General features: G+C 48.6%; 1 protein-coding gene across 3 annotated transcripts in view; it reads left to right on the top strand.

Annotated features, from left to right (window-relative positions):
* The window catches only part of MYH13 (myosin heavy chain 13), a 64794-nt gene that overhangs the window by 19289 nt on the left and 20005 nt on the right, over positions 1 to 25500 (top strand). For all 3 annotated transcript variants that reach the window (XM_042915618.1, XM_042915617.1, XM_042915619.1), the window contains exons 9-23: positions 270 to 333; positions 425 to 523; positions 633 to 736; positions 3990 to 4128; positions 6702 to 6820; positions 8006 to 8155; positions 8272 to 8442; positions 9946 to 10255; positions 13815 to 13888; positions 13984 to 14071; positions 18313 to 18430; positions 19504 to 19627; positions 20907 to 21043; positions 21762 to 22017; positions 24258 to 24500. In XM_042915618.1, coding sequence (XP_042771552.1) covers positions 270 to 333; positions 425 to 523; positions 633 to 736; positions 3990 to 4128; positions 6702 to 6820; positions 8006 to 8155; positions 8272 to 8442; positions 9946 to 10255; positions 13815 to 13888; positions 13984 to 14071; positions 18313 to 18430; positions 19504 to 19627; positions 20907 to 21043; positions 21762 to 22017; positions 24258 to 24500 — 2196 coding nt within the window. The remainder of the gene's footprint in view (positions 1 to 269; positions 334 to 424; positions 524 to 632; positions 737 to 3989; positions 4129 to 6701; positions 6821 to 8005; positions 8156 to 8271; positions 8443 to 9945; positions 10256 to 13814; positions 13889 to 13983; positions 14072 to 18312; positions 18431 to 19503; positions 19628 to 20906; positions 21044 to 21761; positions 22018 to 24257; positions 24501 to 25500) is intronic.

Genomic DNA, 25500 nt, shown 5'->3' with positions numbered 1-25500 from the left:
AGCAGAAGTTGGTGAGGGAGGCTGTGGGCATCCCCAGAGCTGGAGGAACAGGGCCAGATGCTTTGGGTAGAACTATCTGAGTCTTGATGGACCCAGAATGGGGACACCGGATGCCAGGCAGACAGAGAAGAGGCAAGTCCTCTGCATCTGGCATCACTTTCTCCGTGACCCTACATTTCCCACTCATGGCTGGTAGTCCCTAGCAAAAGCCAGCCACGCTACCATATACATGAAATAATGGTGATGTTTGTCTAACTGCCATTGGACAGGGGAAATTCATTCGGATTCATTTCGGAGCCACGGGAAAGCTGGCATCTGCAGACATCGAAACCTGTGAGTCAGGGCACCCCACTGGGCACCATGGGATTTGACCACAGAGGCATCTCCCAGGGACCTCAAATCACATTATTTCCTGTTCCCTTAGATCTCTTAGAAAAATCCAGAGTGACATTTCAGCTGTCCAGTGAGAGAAGCTATCACATTTTTTACCAAATCATGTCAAACAAGAAGCCAGAACTAATCGGTAAGGTCTTAGGGGTTATTGCTCTCATCTTCCAAATCAGTCACGTAGGAAAAACACCCCGCGTACGAGGTGCGCGAGGCGCTGATGGGACCTCCTTCGTGTTTCACAGACTTGCTCCTCATTTCAACCAATCCCTTTGACTTCCCCTTCGTGAGCCAAGGAGAGGTCACCGTGGCCAGCATCGATGACAGTAAAGAGCTGCTGGCAACTGATGTAAGCATCTTTTCTCCTTCCTCCTTTCTTTCTGTGTGGAATCACTGAGCTTGTGAACGGAGAGGCATCCTAGCGATCTAATGAGAAACAGGGCCCCAGAGATGTTAGGTGATCAGACCCAAGATCTCAGAGATGGAGATGTCAAGACAATTCGTCCAGATTGCACCCCTCCCAAGCACCCAGCACCACCTCAGCAGATCCCGTGGGGGATCCAGACATTCTCCCAAACAGGACTTCCCGTTCCCTTCTCCAGCACTTTAGATGTTCACACGTATAAGGTTTTGAAAGGTTTCGTTGGAACTTCTCAGGTTACAAAACCATCTGCACGGTTCTTTAAGAAAAAATTAAAAAAAAAAATTTTTTTAATGTTTATTTATTTCTGAGACAGAGAGAGACAGAGCGCGAGTGGGGGAGGGGCAGAGAGAGAGAGGGAGACACAGAATTGGAGGCAGGCTTCAGGCTCCGAGCTGTCAGCACAGAGCCGGACGCGGGGCTCGAACTCGAGAGATCATGACCCGAGCCTAAGTCAGATGCTTAACTGACTGAGCCACCCAAGCGCCCCAAGAAAAATTTTAAGACACAGCCAAGTATGAAGCAGGAAAGATAACCCACTCTGTAGCAGACGCTCCACTCCTCAGGCTACCTGCCCACTCAGGCTCACCTTCAGCTCCCACATCCTTAGCGCACCCATCGGCCCCCACCCCCCAGCCGTTAGCTTTGGGAAGCATTTCTAAGGTTAATAACTAGAATAATAATAACGAAGTGCATTGAGCACTTACATGAGCTAGGAACTAAGATAAGGGCTTTGTCCGTGTTACCTTGTTTAAGCCTCCCCCAAACCTGTGATAGAGGTAACAACTATGACTTCTGAGTCACAAAGATGGAAGCGGAGTCTTAGAAGAAAAAAACACACAATTTGCTCAAAGACAGAGTTTGTAAATGTTAGAGCGTTTGAAGCCAGATCTGCCCAACCCCAGGACTTCCTTTTTTTTTTTTTTTTTTTTTTAATTAATTGCACTTTTAACGGACAGACATCATCTCTGGGCAATTCATCTCCACTGCTGTTGGCTCTGCCCTCACAGGACCCATAAGAGCTGGTGGAAAGGGGTCTTGTCCAACAGGCTGGGGGCACTGTCCAGTGCCAGCTCCTTGGCTTTCATTTTGTGACATTTCCGGGTGACGCTAATTGTTTTAAGACAAGAGAATGTGGGGCGCCTGGGTGGCTCAGTCGGTTAAGTGTCCAACTTCAGCTCAGGTCATGATCTCGCGGTTCATGAGTTCAAGCCCCATGTCGGGCTGTGTGCTGATAGCTTGGAGCCTAGAGCCTGCTTCAGATTCTGTGTGTCTCTCTCTCTCTCCGCTCCTCCCCTGTTCTCTCTCTCTCTCTCTCTCTCAAAAATAAACATTAAAAAAAAAAGACAAGAAGAGATGTTCTTGGGCAAATGAACTTTAGTTAACTCAAACCTAGCTATATATATTTTTACCAATTTTCCCCAGCCCTTACCAACTGATGAAGATGGAAAGATTGGGTTAATGACCTGGGCAAAGTCTCCCCAGCCCCCAAGAAAGAGCCTCTTAGATAATTTTTAAAATTTTTTTTTTGTGATTGTTATTTATTTTTGAGGGGGAGGGAGGGGAAGAGAGAAAAGGAGACACAGACTCTGAGGCAGGCTCCAGGCTCTGAGCCGTCAGCACAGAGCCCAACGCAGGGCTCGAATTCATGAACCACGATATCATGACCCCAACTGAAGTCGGATGTTCAACCGACTGAGCCACCCTAAAGTCACCAAAGATGTCTCAGGTCCTCAGCATAGGTCCCCAGCTGTCAGGGGCCGACACTGCTCATCCCTCTCATGAAGCTTTTCCTGGGCGATGGTTTATGGCCGAGCAGAAGGGGATTTCTCCCTTCCAGAGACTGCGTTCTCCAAGAGGGTCCCCAGACAGTAATGCTTTCACCTGGTTCCTTTCAAAATTTAATGAAAGGTTTTCTCTCTTAACCTACAATGACCCCTTCCTAGGACACAGATATGCATCTGATGGGGTGGGATATGGAGTCAAGGAGGCCATCACGGCCTCTCATCCTGCAGGTCGGCTCCTGGCATGGACTCTCCCTCTCCAAAAGGGGGCACGACCCCAAGAGTGCCATCCTGCTGACACTGACCAACCTGCTCACCAGCACGTCCATACATGTCAAATCCACCAGTGGGGATTGCTTAGGCTCAGGCTGCAAGGCCTACTGCATAGTCAACACATACACCCCAGAGAAGGAGTCGCTAATTTAAGTCTTTGTGGTAGATGACGGGCCAAGGGCTGTCAGACCAAATCAGCAACCGCTGTGGGCTCTGAAGTGACCCAAGCACTTGGTCCGGCCCCAGTTTTATCCCATCCTGCCTGTGTGACTTGGGGCAGGTCACTTATCCTTTTAGAACCTCAGGTCTCACCTGTAACTTTGGAAACATCTGCACACCTAGAAGGTTCTCATAGCGACCTAACGGGGCGATACATGGATGTGCCTAGCACAGGTAGGCTCTGCAAAAGTTTTCCCCTTCCTTATTTGAAAAATGGTGGCATTCTCTTCCATGACCGTCCCTCGAGGCTCTAGTTGCCTGGGGCGCCATATTGTCTCAATTCTGAGCAACACCAGAATTCCCGGCTTACCATGCCAGGCTTTCAAGCTGTTGGACACCTCCTCAGACACTCTCCATGACACTTCCTTCTCCTGCTATCACACAATGGTTCCCAACGGCCTCCTCCAGAAAACAGCCCCAAATCTATGTATAAAGGATTCAAATCAGTTCTTACAGACGATTCACATTTTCTTCCATAATCTCCCCCTCCCACATAAACATGTTAGAGAAATGGATTTTAAATCAAATATATATATACGTATATATATATATATATATATTTTTTTTTTTTTTTTTTGAGAGAGAGAGAAAACAAGCAGGGGAGGGGCAGAGAGAGAGGGAGACAGAATCCCAAGCAGGCCCCACACTGTCAGCACAGCACGACGGCTGGGCTCAAACTCACAAACCATGAGATCATGACCTGAGCTGAAATCAAGAGTCAGACGCTTAACCAACAGAGCCACCCAGGCGCCACAAAGAAATGGGTTTTAACCCCTATCTTAACACATCCCACCTGTCAACCACTCCTTTGGGCAAATGCCGTCTCCCGGGCTGTACAGAAAGAGTGAGGTCTTCACCAGGGAAAACAGAGTCTCTGTGACAACTGTCCTTTTTCTAACTCCCAGAACGCCATTGACATTCTGGGCTTCAGCTCAGAGGAGAAAGTCGGGATCTACAAGCTGACGGGCGCCGTAATGCACTATGGGAACATGAAGTTCAAGCAGAAGCAGCGAGAAGAGCAGGCGGAGCCTGACGGCACCGAAGGTAACCACGTCTGGGCATTCTCGTGAATGAATAATCACTGTCCACACCACTACTGCTCGCTATCACAGCTCACCTGTTATTTTGGGGTAGACATTTCTAAGAGGATATGCTTCCATGAACTTCACTTTCTCTCTGTGCACGCCATGATTAGTGTCCAGAATACTGTCCTTAAGCACCTGAGCCTAAGACCAGGAGAGGAGGTCTCCTCCTCTCATTGCCTTTAATTCTGACATCTGTTGAAGTTGAACCCAGAACCATGGACTAGTGTATGCATCTCCCTGCGCCCCATGGCTCTCACCTGGATGGTCTCCAGTCCCCCTCCTGGAAACAGAGCAGAGGGCAGTGGGAGGGGCTCAGAGCAGCAGGAACCCCCCCCATACCCCCTGTTCTTCCCCTCATCTCTCTCCCGCCGTGTCTTCCAAGCTCTGTTAAGTAAAAGACCGGTTCATCTCCAATAATCCTACCGGTTGTAACATCCCCACACTATGGGAAGCACTGTGTCTTGAACCCCAGATGATGCAGGGGTGCAGTAGCCTTGAAAGAAAGACCAGGAAAATATACGTGACTTTACCACTGCCCATAAAGCCTCGCCTGATTAGGCTAGGGTTGCCCAGGATAATCTCTTTTCCTTAGTGACCTCTTCACAGGAGTGACAGGTCATATCACGTTCACCGGTTCTACCCCCACACAAGTGGAGGGGATTATGCGGGGAATATATACCAGGGGCACCAATCCGGGAGGCCATCTTGGAATCCTGCCTCTGGCAATGGTGCCAGATAAGCAACAGGAGAGAGACTGTGTTCAGAACAGGAAGCACTTCTGATTGGGGGTAATCGAGGAGGGCTTCCTGGGGGAGGAGGGCACTGATGCAGAGTTTGAAGGGTGGGTAGATCCTGAAAGGTATGGTTGAAAGGAAAGAGGTAGTCTGGGCAGAGGAAACATGATGATCAAGGGGGCAGGAGAAGGAATGTGATGGAAATAAACAGAAGAGTGGTCCACATTGGCTGCAGAAGAGGATGTGTGCAAGTGTAAGACATGGGAATTACAGAGTAGTTATTTTGGCCTCAGTTTGAAAAGGCCTTGAATGACGAGCTAAACAGCTTAGAATGGATGTGATAGGCACCAGAAACCACAGACGCTCTACATAGGAGGGGAGATGCGTGTGAGTTGATCTGTGACCAGTCAAGGTTGCCAAGAGTGTGGGGGTTTGAAAAGAAAATGTACCAGGCTCCTCGGCAAAGGGTGGATCTCGTATTATAAATATCACGGTGGGGGCCCAGGCCCCCTTCCAGCCCTGGCAGCCGTGTGCTCAGTGCTTAGGAGCAGAAAGAGCCCGAACAGGGGAAAGTGATCCAGGCCTGAGGTCCTCTAATGAGGATGCCAATCCAAGTAAACGTTTGCTGAGGGCTCACCATGCACCAGGCCTACTTCCCAACAACCGAACCGACGGGAAACCACCAAGAATCACCCTACCCCCAGTTTAAAAAATAAATAAATAAACAAACAAACAAAAACGAAACCATGAGTACAAGGAAGCAAAACCAAAATGTGAACATCAGGCTGAGTTGAGAGCCCAAGCTCTCTACCACTCTACTATTCCCAACAATGGAGATCCAAGCTATTTTGAAGGTGAAGTGAGCAGGATTTGATGCCTGTCTGACCACAGGCACATCAGGGATGTAAAGGAGGGATATGATCAACCCCAAGCATTCAAGTTTAAGTGACTAGAACAATAATTATACCACCCACCTAAGCGGGCAAAGCAGGAAAAGAGGATAGTTGGAGCAAAGAAGAAAGCATCCATTTGGCCTCTTATTAAACACTTAACAAATACTGTCCTGGATTTTGATTAGCTCGTCTCCCGAGCCAGCAATAAGGTGACGGTCCCAGCCAAGAAGGAGCTGTCTCTAGGGGAACAACATTTCTCGACCTTCTCGATTAGTTCAGTGCAGGCAGCCAGGTCCGTCCCCAAGTCAACTGAACTCCCAGTGAACTGTGTGAAATTGCCAAGACTCGACTGCTTTTGACCTCTTCCAACACAGGAAGGTTGGGGCAAAGTTTTGTACTTCTTCCTCAGCTGTGAGCTTGCATAAATCAAGAAGGTGCTTAGCTGTATGTCCAAATGGTGCCTCCTTTACTCAGACACCATTTTGCTGCATTATCAGACTCCAAAATTACTATGTAACTGTATCTTTTCTTCAATTTTTTTTTTAACATTTATTATTTACTTTTGAGGTAAAGAGAGAGTGTGAGAGAGGGAGGGACAGAGAGAGAGGGAGACGCAGAATCCGAAGCAGGCTGCAGACTGAGCCATCAGCACAGAGCCCGACGCAGGGCTCGAACCCACGAGCCAGGAGCACAGAGTCTGCTTGGGATTCTCTCTCCCTGTCTCTCTGCCCCTTCCCCACTGGCACTCTCTGTCTGTCTCTCTCAAAATAAAGAAACAAACATTTAAAAACAAACAAACAAAAACAAAAGGATCGTAGGAAACATTTCTGGGAGGCCCTTGGGGCCTGACTGGCCACATCAGCAGCTGCTGTTTTTGTGTGACGCTGTTTCCCCTCTTCCTCCAGTGGCTGACAAAGCTGGATACTTAATGGGTCTGAACTCTGCAGAAATGCTGAAGGGCCTGTGCTGTCCGAGGGTGAAGGTTGGGAACGAGTATGTCACTAAAGGCCAAAATGTCCAGCAGGTAATGGAGATGATCTGAGTTCAGCTGACTCAGTGATGTTGCTATTTTAACCATCATTTTAGGGGCACCTGCGTGGCTCACTCGGTTGAGCGTCCAACTTTAGCTCAGGTCATGATCTCACGGTTCGTGGGTTCCAGCCCCACATTGGGCTCTGTGCTGACGGCTCAGAGCCTGGAACCTGCCTCCGATTCTGTGTCTCCCTCTCTCTCTCTCTGCCCCTCTCCCTCTCGTGTTCTGTTTGTCTCTCACTCTCAAAGGTAAATAAACAGTAACCATCATCTTAGAGCTCTCTCAGTTGAAGATATCAGAAATACATATGCAATTGTCATCAGCATTAGGGGGAGTTTCATTCTTATGACCCTAGGTGTAGCTAGCTCAAGGAATGTAAATCAAGAGTACCATCGGGCATCCTAAGGGCCTGGAGCCAGAAACTGAAGGGTCCTCTGGAGCCAGGCAGTCCCTGTGCAGCTCCTTCCCGGGGGCTCCATGGGCTGTCTGCTCTCCTCTCCTGTGTCCTCACCAGGAAGAAAATCTCTCTCCATCTCTCCTGCTCACCCCATAGCTCCCAGCTTCACATCTCTGTAGTTCAGCCTCCTACTGAGACTGAGACCAGTGTCTTTGATCCCAATTCCAAATTCGCAGGAGAGACACTTTGTACAACCCAACTTGGATCAAATGTCCCCTTGTGGTTCAATTACGTGCAGCCAGGGTCTAGAGTCACATGTCATAACCATGGTTGTTAGAAGGTTATCTTTGTACATACAGTGGTTCTCACAGAAAGGGGAATATTCTAAGGTAGCAAACATTTCAAGAAATTTTTAATGGGGGGCTGGGGGTGGGACGCCTGGGTGGCTCAGTCAGTTAAGCGGCTGACTCTTGATCTCGGCTCAGGTGATGATCTCACAGTTCGTGCAATTGAGCCTGGCATCAGCTAAGCGCTGATGGCACGGAGCCGGCTTAGGATTCTGTCTCTCATTCTCTCTACCCCACCCCCTCTTGTGCTCTCTCACTCTCTCTCTCTCTCAAAAATAAATAAACAAATCTAAAAAAAAAAGAAATATTTAATATTAGGTTGGACCCATCTCCAACAGCTTTGACCCTGAAGATGTCATCCGGTTCATGCTTCAACTTAATACCACCATATAAACATTAATTTGAGGGATGAGCGAGTGATCTTTCTTCAAGGTGACCAATGCGGTGGGCGCCCTGGCCAAGGCCGTCTACGAGAAGATGTTCCTGTGGATGGTCACCCGCATCAACCAGCAGCTGGACACCAAGCAGCCCAGACAGTACTTCATCGGGGTCCTGGACATCGCCGGCTTTGAGATCTTTGATGTGAGTTGTTGGAGTAAGCGGCCCTGTTAAGGCCCCTCCGCTTCGTGTCTGCTCTGCCGAATTCCCCCTGGGTTTCCCAAACTCACTTGAGCTCTTTGGTGTTTGCAACGCCCTAGTTCAACAGCCTGGAGCAGCTGTGCATCAACTTCACCAACGAGAAGCTGCAACAGTTCTTCAACCACCACATGTTCGTGCTGGAGCAGGAGGAGTACAAGAAGGAGGGCATCGAGTGGGAGTTCATCGACTTTGGGATGGACCTGGCTGCCTGCATCGAGCTCATCGAGAAGGTAGAGAAACAGAGGTGCTCCCCAGGGACTTGGGACCACCACATCTTTGCTCTCACCCTTCCCTGCTAATCGAGTGGCGACCCTAACCCTACTCTCCCAGCCTTAAGAGAGCTGAATCCCCTTGAAGCTGAAGAGTAAGTGTTTGGAAAGCACGTGTAATTCAGACACCTTAAGGGGTACCTGGGTGGTTAAGATCCAAGGGCTCTGTTCTCCCCAAGAATGTGAGGAGTTCTTGGAACCGTGTTATTATAAAAATAGCAGAGGACATTAACTTAAAAAAGGGCAGGGGGGTACTCCTGGGTGACTCAGTTGGTTGAGCTTCTGACTCTTGATTTTGGCTCAGGTTCATGAATTTGAGCCCTGAATCAGGCTCTGCGCGGACAGTGCAGAGCCTGCTTGGGTTTCTCTGTCTCCCTCTCTCTCTGCCCCTCCCCAACTCGCATTGTCTCTGTCTCTCTCAAAATAGGTAAATAAACTTTAAAAAAAGGGGGGGGGCGGCGCCTGGGTGGCTCAGTTGGTTGAGCATCTGACTTCAGGTCAGGTCATGATCTCATGTTGCATGGGTTCGAGCCCTGCATGGGGTTGTGTCCTGACAGCTCAGAGCCTGGAGCCTGCTTCCGATTCTGTGTCTCCCTCTCTCTCTGCCCCTCTTCTGCTTGTGTTCTGTCTCTCTCTGTCTCTCAGAAATAAATGCTAAAAACAAATTTTTTTAAATAAAAAATAAATTTAAAAAAAGGAATTCCCATAACATTCTGAGCACTGTCACATTGGAATGAGTTTATCTTTCTGAAGTGGTTCCTGAGATGTCCAGACTTAACAGAAACCCATGGGGGAGGGGAAGGAAAAAAAAACAAACAAACAAAAAAAAAGAGGTTAGAGTGGGAGAGAGCCAAAGCATAAGAGACTCTTAAAAACTGAGAACAAACTGAGGGCTGATGGGGGATGGGAGGGAGGGGAGGGTGGGTGATGGGTATTGAGGAGGGCACCTTTTGGGATGAGCACTGGGTGTTGTATGGAAACCAATTTGACAGTAAATTTCAAAACAAATATATGTATATATATATAATTATATATATACATAATTATATATATAATTATATATATATATTTATATATATCATATATATTTATATATATATCATAGTATTTATATATATATATATTTATATATATATCATATATATTTATATATATATCATAGTATTTTATGTCTAGGTATGTAACTTTACTTTTTGGGGGGTAAGCCGATAGCTAAAAGTGAGCTACGTTTATAATAAACACATACAATCTCTTTCCATGCTCTCTTGTTCAACAAGCGTTCATTAAGCACATACTACACGGCTAGTTCTGTTCTGTCATCACACCTTGCTCTCACAGCACTTACCTTGCAAGGCTCTTAGCCAGAAAGCGGTAGCACTGAAGAAGTTGTGTTTGGCTCCTGCAGTCAATGGAGTCATGGAAACGTACTATTAAACGCTGAGACATGGTCTGTTCTCCTTTCAGCCTATGGGCATCTTCTCCATCCTGGAGGAGGAGTGCATGTTCCCCAAGGCCACGGACACCTCCTTCAAGAACAAGCTGTACGACCAGCACCTGGGCAAGTCCAACAACTTCCAGAAGCCCAAGCCTGCCAAAGGCAAGGCCGAGGCCCACTTCTCACTGGTCCACTACGCCGGCACCGTGGACTACAACATTGCCGGCTGGCTGGACAAGAACAAGGACCCCCTGAACGAGACCGTGGTTGGGCTGTACCAGAAGTCTTCGCTGAAGCTGCTGTCTTTCCTTTTCTCCAACTATGCTGGCGCAGAAGCAGGTGAAATTCTCCCCAGCCCCGTGTGAAAAGCTCCGTGTAATTACTCATAACCCAAAGGTGTCCTTGAAAATCAAGTAGTCAACTGTGAGCTTCAGACTGAGCTGGATGTATTTTGTCTTTGGTCTCTCATTTTCTTCCTCTTCCTTAAGAGATTGAGTCCTATGGAGGTAACAGGGCCTCTCAGGGAACAAAATAGCCAATACCACATTTTTAAAAATTGTTTATAATGTTTATTTATTTTTGAGAGAGAGAGAGAGAGAGGGCAAGGGCAGAGAGACAGGGAGACACAGAATCTGAAACAGGCTTCAGGCTCTGAGCTGTCAGCACAGAGCCCAACGTGGGGCTCGAACCCACAAACCACGAGATCGTGACTTGAGCTGAAGTCAGGTGTTTAACCAACTGAGCCACCCAGGCGCCCGCCAATACCACATCTTTTAATAACCTCTCAAAATTGAGATGGGGTGGCTGGCTGGTTCAGTCGGAGGAGTGTGCGACTCTTGATCTTGGGGTCGTGAGTTCAAGCCCCACGTCGGGTGTAGAGATTACTTAAATAAAAACGTTTTAAAATATTGAGATATAATTCATGCACTATACAATCTACTCTTTGGAAAATTCAGTGGTTTTAGTATATTTAAGGGGTGTGCAACCATCCATACATCTAATTCGAGAACATTTTCATCACCCCTGTTACCACTTCACCAGGTCCTGGCAACTACACATCTACTTTCTGTCTCTATGGATCAGCCTACTCTGGTCATTTCATGTAAATGGAATCATACCCTATATGGTCTTTGGTGACTGGCTTCTTTCATGTAGAATGGTTTCAGGGTTTGTCTGTGTTATGGCATGTATCAGTACATCACTTCTATTTATTTTTTTAAGTTTATTTCTTTTGAGAGAGAGCGAGAGAGAGAGAGAGAGAGAGAGAGCAAGGGAGGGGCGGAGAGAGAGGGAGAGAGAATCCCAAGCAGGCTCTGCACTGTCAGCACAGAGCCTGATGCAGGGCTTGAACCCACAAACTGTGAGATCATAACCTGAGCCAAAGTCAAGAGTTGGATACTTAGTGGACCGAGCCACCCAGGCACCCCCAGCTCACTTCTTTTTAAGATGAGTATCATTCCAGTGTATAGAGAGTACACGTTTCCTCTATCCACTCATCAGTTGATGGACGTTAGGTTGTCTCCACGTTTAGCTACTGTGAACCCTTCTGTTATGAACCTTTGTATACAAGTTTCTGTGTGGGTATACGTTGTCAGTTCTCTTGGGTATATACCTAGAAGTGGAATTGCTGAGTCCTATGATAACTCTAGATTTAACTTCTCGAGGAACCTCCAGACTGTTTTCCAATATGGCTGCACAAGCCAGTATCACTCCTTAAGTTACCCATCTTCTATTTTTAAAATAATTGCCAAAATAGGGTTTTAAAATTATGGACTATCTTAAATGCATAAATTGTTAAAAATTAATGTTCGTAACGTGAAAATATAGGCAATATGTTCGTTCATGCTATAATTAGATCACTTTTAAATATTAACATCCTGTGTACTCTGGGATAGTTGAATGTAAAAACTGAGCACAAGTTTAAACTCAAAGGATGAATATCGTTTTCTTCAAATCCAGTGAGGGCATCTCTATGACTGTGTTGCCCAACCGCACTCAGTGATATCACCAAGACTCTACGGAGAAGGCCCTATGTAGGTCTGGGTCTTGGGAAGTGGCTTTCTGGCCCACCCCGTCCTGCTACCCACATTTCATGCTAGCCCTTGAAGGCAAGGAAGATGGGTGGAGAATGAGGCATGACATTTATTTCCCCTAGACTAAATCTTGATCGCATGTGGGAGGCAAAATCTGAAATGGAGCCATTCACAAAAAGTAGACCCAATATCACCGACTCCTAGAGAAGCCAAAAAGCTAGGTTGTTCCTTTGAGACAAGAAGAGAAACTGACTTGTAGAAAATTCTTGAGATGCATCAGTTGTACTGGTTTCAGTTACTTCCTCATCGCAAGATAAACAGGGACGCAAGAAGGAGGTAGACTCGTGAAAGAAACTATAGTCCATCCAGAGGAATATCTCAATCTTACCAGCTGTTGAGTTGACTTGTCTGGTTCCTACAGGAGAAGACTCGGCTTTGATACTGAGAGTCTAAGCTATACTCCTGGTCAAATGCCACCCACATCCCACCCCACCCCATCTTTTAGTGATAAAGATGAGTTTTCCCTAATACGACTAGTTTGAGACACATTTTATTTTTTTTTTAATTTTTTTTAACGTTTATTTATTTTTGAGACAGAGAGAGAGACAGAGCATGAACGGGGGAGGGGCAGAGAGAGAGGGAGATACAGAATCGGAAGCAGGCTCCGGGCTCTGAGCCATCAGCCCAGAGCCCGACGCGGGGCTCGAACTCACGGACCGCGAGATCGTGACCTGAACCGAAGTCGGACGCTTAACTGACTGAGCCACCCAGGGGCCCTGAGACACATCTTAAAAACAAACAAGAAATAAACACCCTGCAGCTCTGTTACATCAAAAGAAAACCCAAAGTTCCATTCCAGGGTTTGAAGGGTGTGGCCACCACTAAGAAAAAGGAACCCTTGTGCACTGGTGGTGGGAATGTAAATTGGTGCAGCCACTATGGAAAACAGGACGGAGGGTCCTCAAAAAGTTAAAAATGAAATTACCATATGATCCAGAAATCCCACTTCTGGGTCTGTATCTGAAGGAAACAGAATCACTGTCCTAAAGACATATCTGCACCCCGTGTTCATTGCGACATTATTTACAAGAGCCAAGACATGGAAATCACCTAAGTGGCCATCAGTGGATGAATGGATAAAGAAAATCTGGTGTACTATTCAGCCATAAAAAAAGACAAAACCTTGGATTTGTGATTATACAGGTAGATCTTTTTTTCAATGTTTATTTATTTATTTTGAGAGACGGACAGAGAGAGAGAGAGAGAGAGAGCGCGTGAGAAAGAGTACAGGCAAGGGAGGGGCAGAGAGAGGGGGAGAGAAAGAATCCCAAGCAGGCTCCTAGCTGTCAGCACAGAGCCCGACGTGGGGCTCGAACTCACGAACCGCAAGTTCACGACCTGAGCCGAAGTCGGATGCTCAACTAACTGAGCCACCCAGGCATCCCTGTATTACATATTTAAAAGTTGCTAAGAGGGGCACCTGGGTGGCTCAGTTAATTGAGCGTCTGACTTCGGCTCAGGTCGTGAACTCTCGGTTCGTGAGTTCGAGCCCCACGTCGGGCTCTGTGCTGACAGCTCAGAGCCTGGAGCCTGCTTCGGATTCTGTGTCTCCCTGTCTCTCTTCCTCTCCCCTGCTTGTTCTCTCTCTGTCTCTGTCTCTGTCTCTCTCTCTCTCTCAAAAATAAAGATTAAAAAAAATAAAAAAAAAAAATATATATATATATACATGTATCAAGTCATTATGTCCTACATCTGAAAGTCACACAATGTTATGTCAATTGTATGTCAATATAACTGGGGGCATGAGGAGAGGCCACCACTGTGTCCTCAGGGACACATCTGACACACCTTCTGTGTCCATCCAGGTGATTCCGGGGGAAGCAAGAAGGGCGGGAAGAAGAAGGGGTCCTCCTTCCAGACTGTGTCCGCAGTGTTCAGGGTTTGTATTCTGGCAAGTTCCACATTCTGTTGTTTTTCTGCCCGGCGAAATGGCATTTACCAAGTTAAACGTGCTTGTTCTGATTTGTGTCCCAGGAAAATTTAAACAAACTGATGACAAATTTAAGGAGCACCCACCCTCACTTTGTGCGATGCCTGATTCCCAACGAGACCAAGACTCCTGGTGAGTAAGAATCCATCAGAACAGGACTCTGCATGTATGTGTGCATGCATGTGTGTGTGTGTTTCCCCAAAGAAAGCGTTATATAGCCTTAATTACTCCTCAACATCATCTACGAAGCAAGATTGCCAGATTTCGCAAATAAAAATACCAGCTGCCCTGTCAAGTCCGAATTTCACATAAACAATGAAGAACTTCTTTGTGTAAGGATAACCCACGCAATATTTGGGATATACGCGTACTAAAAACTGGTTCGCTGTATCTGAAATTCAAGTTCAACTTGGCGTCCTGTATTGTATCTGGCAATCCCTCCTCCGAGGTCAGATCCAAAGTAGCGTCTGTACATACGTATGAAGGCACATTGGATCCGTGACTTTCATTAAGGTTCTCCCAGGGCCCTGTGGCTCCCTTTCTCCCAAAGACAGTCACCGCGTCTGGGGTATTTTACAATTAAAACAGCAGCAATAACACCTGTTTTCTGAGTCTGTATGGTATGCAGCTACTCTTTCTATTGCCAACAACCGTCTGCATTTTACAGATGGGAACACTGAGAACTGTAGATCTAGAAACCTGTGCAGTACAACAGACCTTTAACCATCACTCAATCCCAGATCCACAAATATTCTTAAGAGTATAGGTGTGGCTTAGGGTCATTTGTCACAGAGAGAACACACGGTCACACAGACCTGTGGCTCTGAGGCAGCCGAGTTATCTGTCCCAAACATGAGTGAGTGTCCTGCCTTGGCAACGTGACAAGTGGCCGGAGGTATCCGAAGGCTGGAGGAGAAAACCCCAGTTTCACCTGTCACCGCCCATGGGAACCTTAGCTGAGGACTTCTGCTTTCTGGGCTATAAAACGAGCATTAAAGTGGCATTGTATGCATGCGTTCACTTAGTTAGCTATTCATTTATTTAATGAGTGCTTGTAAACTTTGTAAATAGTAATTCGTTTAACCTGCCTTAGGGGCGCCTGGGTGGCTCAGTTGGTTAAGTGTCCCACTCTTGGTTTCGGCTCAGGTGATGATCTCACGGTTTGTGGGATTGAGCCCCACATCGGGCTGTGCACTGAAAGTAGGATTCTCTCTCTCTCCCTCTCTCTCTCTCTACCCCTCCCTTACTCACGTGCTCTCTCTCAAAATAAATAAATACAGTTAAAAAAATAACCTGGGGCACCTGGGTGGCTCAGTCAGTTAAGCATCTGACTTCGGCTCAGGTCATGATCTCACGATTCGTGGGTTCCAGCCCTGCGTCGGGCTCTGTGCTGATGGCTCGGAGCTTGGATCCTGCTTCAGATTCTGGGTCTCCCTCGCTCCCTGCCCCTCCCCCACTCACACTCTGTCTCTCTTTCTCAAAAATAAATAAACGTAAAAAATTTTATTAAGAAAAATAATAAACTGCCTTAGAGGATTGCAGTGAGGATTCGATGTCAAGCATTTTAACTGAGGCCAAGCACATCGCGAACACTCAGATGTCAGCTCTCAATTATAATAGCAACAGTTGTTATTCGTATTATGAGATGAATTATGATGATAACATTATGTATGATAATAATCATGAGAGCAATAATAACATTGTGGGGAAATAATTTTACTATTCTATTAATTATTATATTGATTATTATATTAATGATTACATTACAATTATATTATCATATTTATTATTATTGTTACTACTGAAAGCCAGACATTTTATTTTTTCACTTTTATATTTTCAGTGCTTACTTATTTATTTTGAGAGAGCATAGGTAGGGAGGGGCAGAGAGAGAGGGAGAGAGAGAATCCCAAGCAGGCTCCGCACTGTCAGCGTGGAACCCAACGTGGGGCTCCGTCCCACAAACCGTGAGACCACGACCTGAGCCAAAACCAAAAGTCAGACGCTTAGCCGCCTGAGCCACCCAGGCGCCCCAAGCCAGACATTTTAATTCTCCGAAGAAGCAAGTCTACTATGTGTGGTAGAATTCATCTTCCGTGAAAGTCTAAGTCAAAGGCAAAAATCAGCTGCCGTGCGATGTTTGGGATCCGCGTTGTCTGGGCACGCTGTACCCCTCCCAGTGTGCCCAGCACACAGCCCGTTTCTCCCCCAGTGTTGGAACGGAGCTGTCCCCCTGGTTAAGCATCGAACAAAATTATTGGCTTATGTGTGGATGTTGTATCATAAAGAAAATTGAGTTCCGTTATTGGTGTTTTATGGGCACGTTTGCACAAATCAAACACGTATGGCATGACTTACCCATAGGGCGCATGCCTGCAAATATCAAGTGACAGGGGGTTACATCCTGCTGGCTGCAGCCTGTGCCTCTAGGGGCCCCCAGGGTGTCTGGCGGTCCACTGGTTTACTTTTTCTCTTGGAAGGTAAATTGTGGGGAAATCTCCATCTCTTCCTCTCCATTTGGCTTCTCCTTCACTCTGGCACCTCTCTGTTTTCTTTCCCATTTCTGAGAAAAGACTAAGACAATACCATAGACATACATACTGATAGGTTAATAGACTATTAGACTAATAGACTAAGACATGTAATGGAATACATATTATATGTATGTACATACGTATAATATATGTATTGTATGTATGCATATATGTAATATATATACTACATAATGAATAGACCCTAGACATACAGGAGCCTTGGTGACGCTTTGGAAGGTGCCTAGTGGTGCCTCTTCATTTTTTCTGTGAGGGGGGTGCTCATGGGGAGGGGGGCAGTTAGTCATCCTTGGAACTGGCCAGCTCTGGGAAGGGCAGCCCCTCGGGGTCTGCAAGGCCCCAAGATGCCAAAGCCTTGTAAGACACAGCGTGTAAGAAACACGATTCACACAATTGCCCACAAAGCTGAGATGGCAGGGAAGGAGTGACAGAGGTGATGGATGAGGGGTAAAGAGCAAATTCTTTAGCAATGGTAACCCGAGAAAGATAAAGCAATAGCTCGGGGGACTTTTTAGAAGTCTTGCACGTGGGTCAGAGGGCAAAGAGGATTCTTTTTATGGGCTTTCCAGAGACCGTCTCCGCCTGGGTTGGGAGGGACACGGGAGAGCCCTGTGAGACGTCAACCCTCTTCTGAGCCTGCAGCAAAAGCAGGGGCCCCTGAGGAGGAGGGGTCCAGTCTCAGCTCTGCGACTACCCAGCAGGACCCTCACGTCTCCAGGAAGGGGGGGGCACAGAAAGTCCAAGTTCACACAGCTAGCAAACGGCACAGCCAGCATCTGAGCCCCTCAGAATCCTCATCTGGCAAATACTGGGAGCTGGACGAGGTGAGCCCTAAGCTTCGTTCACCCGAGAAGTCCTCTGAGTGTCTGATACAGTTCTCCTTGGTCTTAACCACTCCTTCCTCGAGGGAATCACTGTCCAGTAGAACCTTCAGGAATGACGGAAATGTTTATGTCTTGCTGTCCAGTATGGCGGCCACTGGGTATGAGACATGAGGCTAGCACAACCGAGAAAATGAACTTGCCGTTTTATTGAATTTAAACAACCACGCGCGGCCAGAAACTATTGTACCAGCCAGCACAGCTCTAGCAGAACCTTGAAAACTGCATAAATGAATAGTCCTCTCTCCACCCAGCAACCAGGAAAACGTGTGGGCCTTCTAGAAGTTTCCAGAAGTTTCATTAAAGACAGCTTTAGCCCTCCCCCAAACCTGCAACTTAGGGAACCCACAAGGAAAAGCCATTACACAGCCATGATACTGCTCCTAATCCCTCACCCAGCCCCAGTATAGAATTTTCCCAGTCCCCGTTTGGTGTCTGACCCAAGAGCACCCCCACTGGGGGGCTTGTTCCTATGGCTCCTCTCCTCCCACCCAGCTTTGGTGGTCCCCCTTCTTTCCCAGAGCTCATGCTGCCCTCTCTTTCTCTGTCCCTCTAAAGGCACAGCCTTCAGAGCCTACATCCCTGTCCTTGAGTAGAGAAGGGCATCTCGAGTTCTCCAATGGGAAGTCCAAGGGGAACCCACACCCATTCTGCTCTCCCTTGGAGCCTAGCTACAGACTCAAGGCTGAAGATCAGTATTTGGTCTTTTATCCCATAGTAACGGAGCGCTCGAGTGTCCCTAGGAGGTTGGGACTATTTCTTCTGTGACGTTGTAGGTAGGCTCCAGCCATTCCCAACCCCTCCATCTTAGAGCTGGCACTGACTCTTTCCACTCAAGTCTGGGTGTGCTGGCATGTCTCACGGCAGCCAGACCGTCAAAGACGATGGGAAAGCTGCTGACATCCCCCCCCCCCACCACCCTGGGGCTTTCTCTCCCCAGGAGTCATGGACCACTACTTGGTCATGCATCAACTGCGCTGTAACGGGGTCCTCGAGGGCATCCGGATTTGCAGGAAAGGATTCCCCAGCCGGATCCTCTATGCTGACTTTAAACAGCGGTAGGTCACGTGACTTTGCCTCTGTCTCCTTTTGAGGGCACTGTGTGCATTTCCCGAAGGGGCCCCTCCGGCTGGGTGTTGGGTGAGCTCACAGCCTCCCAGGGTCTCCATGAGCTGGAGGATGATCTAAGCTCAAAGCAAGTGCAGGGCCAGCCCCAAGTGGTCGCAAGGTCCAAGCCCCGACCCTCCAGACCAGGGCTTCTCAACTTCTGCCCTGTTGGCATCCGGGGCTAGATAATCCTCCACTGTTGGGGCTGCTCTGTGTGTTGTAGGATTTTAGCGGCATCCCTGGTCTCTACCTACAATGTTGGTAGCAAAGCACACCCCACCCAAACTGGGACGATCAAAAACGTCTCCAGAAATTCCCACATGTCCCCTGGGCACAGGTGGGGGCGTAGGGGGGGAATAAATCATCCCCATTTGAGCCCCACTGCTCCCGACCAGCACTCTCCTCCCAGCTGCCATCTGGGCCCACGAGTCAAGTCCAGGCCTTGTCTGGAACAGAGGAAGGGAGGGGACGCTCCAGAGGTAAGAGGCCCAGAGGTCTGCAAGTCGTAGTTGATGTCAAGGTCCTTTTATGTCAAATGAGAACCATTTCCTTTGAAAGCAAACAGCCCGGGGTCTTTCTCGGGGATTGAATCCATTCAGGAAATGTTGTCCCTCAACTGAAACTGCCATCTGGCCTATCATCGCCATGCTGATGAGAGGGCATAAGTAGGGAGTAGGCCTGACCCAGCTTCCAGTGCCAGACTTGAGTGCCGGTGAGAGGTCTCTGTGTGTGCTTCCTGTGTGCTTGGCCAACTGCTGGCAGATTCTTGTCGCCTAAACCACGGCGGCTCTCTGGAGTCTGTCTTTCCTCGGGGGAGGGCATGGCCTTCCTGACCCAGGTCGTCACAGAATGACTGGCCCGGGCCCTGGCAGGGCTCTCAGGCCCCTGGGCCTGGACACAGAGCAAAGTGCATGAAGGGAACACCTTCCCAGCTCTGTGTGGCCAGAGGCCCTTCTCCCCGAAGACTACCCCCACACACACCCAGCTGCCGGGAGGTATCTCATCAGCCTGTCTCCCCCCTCAGCTACCGGATCCTCAGTGCCAACGCCATCCCCGAAGGGCAGTTTATTGACAGCAAAAACGCTTCTGAGAAGCTGCTGAGCTCCATCGACGTGGACCGTGAGCAGTATAGGTTTGGCCACACCAAGGTGAGAGCGTGTAAAGCGGGGACACTCCCAACCCGTGTAACCCACAGCCCCAGGCTGCTCGTCGGCCGGTCAGGGGAAAGGGCTCTTCACCCGTCCGGTCAGCCTGGAAACCCCTTTGCACAGGAGCCCAAGCAGAGGCAGCCTGGGTCTAGGTGTCGAGAGTTCTGTCTCTGTGTTGGTTTCTAAGTGGCCAGCGGCTTAATTTGGAAGCCAGGGCCTCCTCAGCAATGGAGGAAAGCAATAGAAAGTTCTAGTGTCCTGAGAGAGCAGAGAAAAGCACTTTTTTAAAAAAATGTTTATATATTTTTGAGACACAGGGAGAGAGACTGAGTGCGAGCAGGGGAGGGGCAGAGAGAGAGAGAGGGAGACACGGAATCCAAAGCAGGCTCCAGGCTCCGAGCTGTCAGCACAGAGCCCGACACGGGACTCGAACACATGAACTGTGAGATCAGGACCTGAGCCAAGGTCAGACACTTAACCACCTGAGCCACCCAGGTGTCCCAAGAAAAGGCACTCTTAAATGGGACAAAAGAGTCAAGGAGAGAGGAAAACACAGCAAGGATTCCAGGAACAGTGACAGTTTGGAGGGAATGATTACAACAGATAAAAATGGCTGCCATCTAGTGATCACATGTGGATCCAGCCCTGTGACACCCCCCCCCCATGCACCTTGCACTCAGTCCTCCCAGTATCCCAAAGGTGATAAGGATAGTTCTGACCTCGTGGGGTTGCAGGTCGGGCCAGGGATATAAAGGCTCCCAGAGGGCAAAACATTTGCTCGAGGTCCCAGGGACACTGAGGCACAAAGGCCAGCTTCAAATACCGGCCTGACTCCAGAACTCTCCCTCCTGGAAAGGGCCAAGCCGGGCCTGCTGGCCTCCAAGGGTTCCCTGCTTCCTTGGAACATTGGTGTGGGCCGTGGGTGCATGGGTTCAGGGTGGGAATAGTCTCAGATGGGCAGACAGACAAGAGAATGGGGAGGCAGAACTGTCTGTGGATTTCTCCTAATCGGGGCACAGTTGAGTTCTGAGGTTACTTCTGGACTCATCCTCGCCTCCAATATGTAAGGCTGTCCCAGTCGGTCCTTGTGCATTGGTGGGACCTGGAATGTACTTTGGAACAGGGCACAGGAGGGTCCACTGTGGAGCCCAGATGGCTGCCAGTCCCGAGCCAGGGTGCTGAAGGCCGGGGGCTGGTTTGGACACAAACAGGCTCCTGGGAGGGCCCAGGTTCCACACCTGCTGAGAACAAAGCAAGGCTCATGTCTCCCCTGATTCAGGTGTTTTTCAAAGCCGGACTTCTTGGACTCCTGGAGGAGATGAGGGACGAGAAGCTGGTGACCCTAATGACACACACGCAGGCCATCTGCCGGGGGTACCTGATGCGGGTGGAGTTCAAGAAGATGATGGAGAGGAGGTGATGTGGACCCTCGTCCCGGCTCACACCGCCCTCCCTACCTAGCAGCTGACTGCTGCTTCCTGGTTTTAGTCTTGGGGCACTAACGTCCTCGTTCATTCACTTAACCGACACCTGCTGAGCGGGCCATTCTGTGCTGGGGACCCCGCGTGGTGCTGGGGATGCAGAAAGGAGTCCTTCCCTCCAGGAGCTCAGAGACGGGCCGGAAGCAGACACTTGCATGTTTGACTGTAACGCCCGTGACAAGTGCAATGTCAGAGTCACGTTCAGGGCAATGGGGGGGTGGTGAGGAAAGCCCTCCACATGGCTGGGAGTTGGGGCTGGCTGAAGGGGTCAGCAAGAAGAAAGAACTTTCCGAAGCAAGCTTTGCATGGCCTGAGAAAGGAGGGCTTGGAGGCCACCATGGTGGGAGCGAGGAGGGAGGGGCGCTCAACGCGGGCTCCCCTGCACCGAGTTAATGAGGCAAGGCTGGGTCATCGGGCTGGGGAGCCATGGAAGGCACAGATGGCCCGTGTCCTCCCTCAGCTCCCAACCTCAACGAGTGCTGTTTCCTCTGAACCCTCAGAGAGCACTGCAGGGTTCACAGGAGCTGCACGGCTCAGCCGTCCCTGCTTCCCACGTAGCGGGGAAGGGTGAAGGGTCTGGGCCCACGGGGCAGGTGGGGGTGGACACAAGTCCTTGCTGTGGTTCAGTAACCCCAGTCCTACTGGGCGAATAGGGAGTCCATCTTCTGCATCCAGTACAACATCCGAGCCTTCATGAACGTCAAGCACTGGCCCTGGATGAACCTGTTCTTCAAGATCAAGCCCCTCCTCAAGAGCGCGGAGGCCGAGAAGGAGATGGCCACCATGAAGGAGGACTTCGAGAGGGCCAAGGAAGAGCTGGCCAGATCCGAGGCTCGCCGGAAGGAGCTGGAGGAGAAGATGGTGACCCTGCTGCAGGAAAAAAATGACCTCCAGCTACAGGTCCAGTCTGTAAGTACCTTCCTGAGGAGGCTAGAAAAGGAGGAACAAAAGGGAGGCCGCAGCAGGTGCATCCATTCAAGGGGCAGTGGTGCCACCTAGTGGCACTACAGAGTATTGCAGCCAGTTGGAGGCAAAGATGAGGGCTTGGTTTAGCCCAAGCACAGGTGCTTGCTGGGGGCAAGTCTACAAAGTGAATTTCTGCTCGCCCTCATTTGTCTCTGTCTTCCAGAAGGGAATGTGTCTGTCATCATAATTAAAAACTGTCCGGAATGCACCGGAAAATCATGTAACTAAAATCAAAGTAAATCACTAAAATAATTCAAAGGAGAAAGTAATTTTATATATATGGTTTTGATAATAGGATTCTACTAAAAAAAAGCTTTGAAGATATGCATTTTTTAAGTTTATTTATTTTGAGAGAGAGAGTGTGTGTGTGTGTGCGCACACAAGCGGGAGAAGGGCAGAGAGAAAGGGAGAGAGAATCCCAAGCAGGCTCCGCACTGTCAGCACAGAGCCCAACGTGGGGTTAAATCTCACGAACGGTGAGATCATGACCTGAGCCGAAGTTGGACGCTCAACCGACTGAACCACCTAGCCACCCTGATAAGCATTTTTATTATTTAAAATAATTTTTTTCTAATGTTTATTTTTGAGAAAGAGAGAGGCAGAGCCTGATCGGGGGAGGGGCAGAGGGAGAGAGGGAGACACAGAATCCGAAGCGGGCTCCAGCTCCGAGCTGTCGGCACAGAGCAGGACGCAGGGCTCAAACTCACGAACAGTGAGATCATGACCTGAATCGAAGTCAACGCTTAATGGACTGAGCCACCCAGGTGCCTCGAAGCATTTTTAAAATCAAGGAAATAGGGGAAACGAAACCATACCTAGTATGTGACATCCTGGTACAATAATTGTATCAATACACAAGTTAAGATGCTTATCATTTGCCCTTTTGAATGAACTCCTAAATGCCTGGCACTTGCAAAGCATTTTCTCCTCCGTTGTTCACTTTCCAGTCAGTACAGGTGGTTATTAGGAGCACTTTCCCAAGCCGAGTAGGCAAGAGGACTAGTTTTGGAACCAGAGAGCTAGATTTACATCCCTGGCCCTCCACTTGATGGCTGTGTTGCCTCGGGCAAGTTTCTTAGCCTCTTTGTACCTTGGTTTCCTCATCTGTAAAATGGGCACAGTAATAGCACCCATGTCGTAGGGTTATGGGGAGGATCAGATGAGTCCCTGCATGCAAAATGCCTAGCACATAGTACATGTTCAGTTAACACACACACTTATTCTTATCCATAACCTTGGGATGTGTGTCCAGTTTTTACAATACTTATATAAAAAGAAGTAGCCCAATTAAGTTTAAGAATATAATTAGCTAATCTTGGTCTGTCCAAGAGACTCATTACAGAGCCTTCTGGGATACATTTGTATGTTATCACTTCATTCCTGTCTGTTTTGAATTTTCTGCCCTGTGGCTCCAGGAGGCAGGGCTAACTAGGCATCGACAGGACTTTTCCATTGAAAGTGAAAAGGTAGTAATGTTTCAAAAATGCCACTTAGCTGGTGGTAACATCGAGTAGATGAGTCGTTTTTCACCCCATAGTAGATGGAAGCATGAAATGGCTAGTGCCCAAATCTGACAAATTTGCAGAAGCTTTATGAACTTTATGCAGTCCTTTGTTTGCAATTATTTTAGGTGTTTTCTAGTAAGTGGATGTCCCTGGTGGTTTTTTTAAAAAGGTGTATACAAGGGTGCCTGAGTGGCTCAGTTGGTTTAAGCATCTGACTTCGGCTCAGGTCATGATCTCACGGCCCGTGAGTTTGAGCCCCGCGTCGGGCTCTCTGCTGACAGCTCAGAGCCTGGAGCCTGCTTTACATTCTGTGTCTCCCTCTCTCTCTGCCCCTCCCCTGCTCACACTCTGTCTCTCTCTCTCTCTCTCTCAAAAATAAAGATTTTTAAAAAGGTGTATACGAATGGTATATAAGTGGTGTGTGTGCATCTGTGCCAATGAGTGTGTGTGCACGTGTGCGTGTGTGCACATGAATGTGTGCATGTGTGTTTGCGTTTAGACATGTGAGTGTGTGTGTGTGTGTGTGTGTGTGCACACGAGTGTGTGTGCAGGTGCATGTTTGTGTGTGTGACCTATCCCTTGGCTTAGGTCTAGACAGTGGGCTTTTGGAGGGCAGAGCCCTTCCCTTGTAAGGTTTGCCGAGAGTCTGACCAAAACACAATGATCTGGCTCTTTCAGGAAACAGAAAATCTGATGGATGCCGAGGAGCGGTGTGAGGGACTCATCAAAAGCAAGATTCAACTGGAAGCCAAAGTCAAGGAGCTGAGCGAGAGGCTGGAGGAGGAAGAAGAGATGAATTCGGAGCTGGTGGCCAAGAAGAGAAACCTGGAAGATAAATGCTCATCCCTCAAGAGAGACATCGACGATCTGGAGCTGACCCTGACAAAAGTGGAAAAGGAGAAACATGCCACTGAGAACAAGGTGGGCAACCCCAGGGGTCCCCAGAGTGTCTGGAGCTCCCTCTCTGTGAGGAGGAGACATTGCCTGAGGTCAGGGGTAGGAACGGACGGACAGTTAGTGAGGTCCCACCCAGTCCTCTCCTCTGCCTCGTTCTGGAGCCCGGAGACTCTGCTCAACCCTCCTCCTGCCTGGCTGGCTGCACCCCAAACTTCCAGCCCCAACCCATCCTGCACAAAGGAAGTGATCCTGGAGAAGAAGGATGGCGTCTTATTCATCATCACTTACATTTGTCCCAGGATAGAGCAAACCCAAGTGCCTCCAGGGGCCAGGCAGACGATGAGGCAGGCAGGTGGGGACAGGGGCAGAAAGCTGGATCACACCAACCACTCGCAGGGACGTGGGGGCACAGGGACTCTTGTGTGTTACTGGCAGAGTGTAGACTGATGCAGCTTTCAGGAAAGCATCTGGAAATACTTGGTCACATTAAGAATCCACATATCCTTTGAGCCAATGATTCTGCTCTTGAGTGTCTAGACCAGGGAATTCTCCCACCAGCCCAAAAGGGGACACATTCAGTAGCATCGCTTGTGGTGGGGGAGAGCCAGAGGCAGTATCAGGGTCCACACTGGGGAGCGGACATTTGAGGAGTAGAAGATGCCCATCAGGGAGTTCTACAAAGCCAGCAGGAACACCAGGCTTGTACACACAGGGCACCAAGATGGATACGAAAGACCTAACGCTGAAAATAGGAAAATGAAAGGTACAATACAATACCATTCACGTGAACTAAAAATCATATGTACGCACAAGAATACACATTTTACAGAAACAAGTGAAAAATGCAACACCTGATTCACATCGTAATTGTTGCCAATGAGATAGAGCAAGGGATAGGGTTGACCTGGTGTGAGACGACCCAGAGTCAGTGTTGGTTAGACAACCAGGAGTAGGGGAAAGGGACAATCGGAAGGGGTGGAGATTGTGGCAAACAGAAGGGCATTTGCCCTGTCCAAAATGGCAG

This window comes from Panthera leo, chromosome E1, assembly GCF_018350215.1.
Source record: "Panthera leo isolate Ple1 chromosome E1, P.leo_Ple1_pat1.1, whole genome shotgun sequence".
Taxonomy (NCBI): Eukaryota; Metazoa; Chordata; class Mammalia; order Carnivora; family Felidae; genus Panthera; species Panthera leo.
The sequence above is the reverse complement of the archived record's forward strand: the minus strand, read 5'-3'. Positions and strand labels throughout refer to the sequence as shown.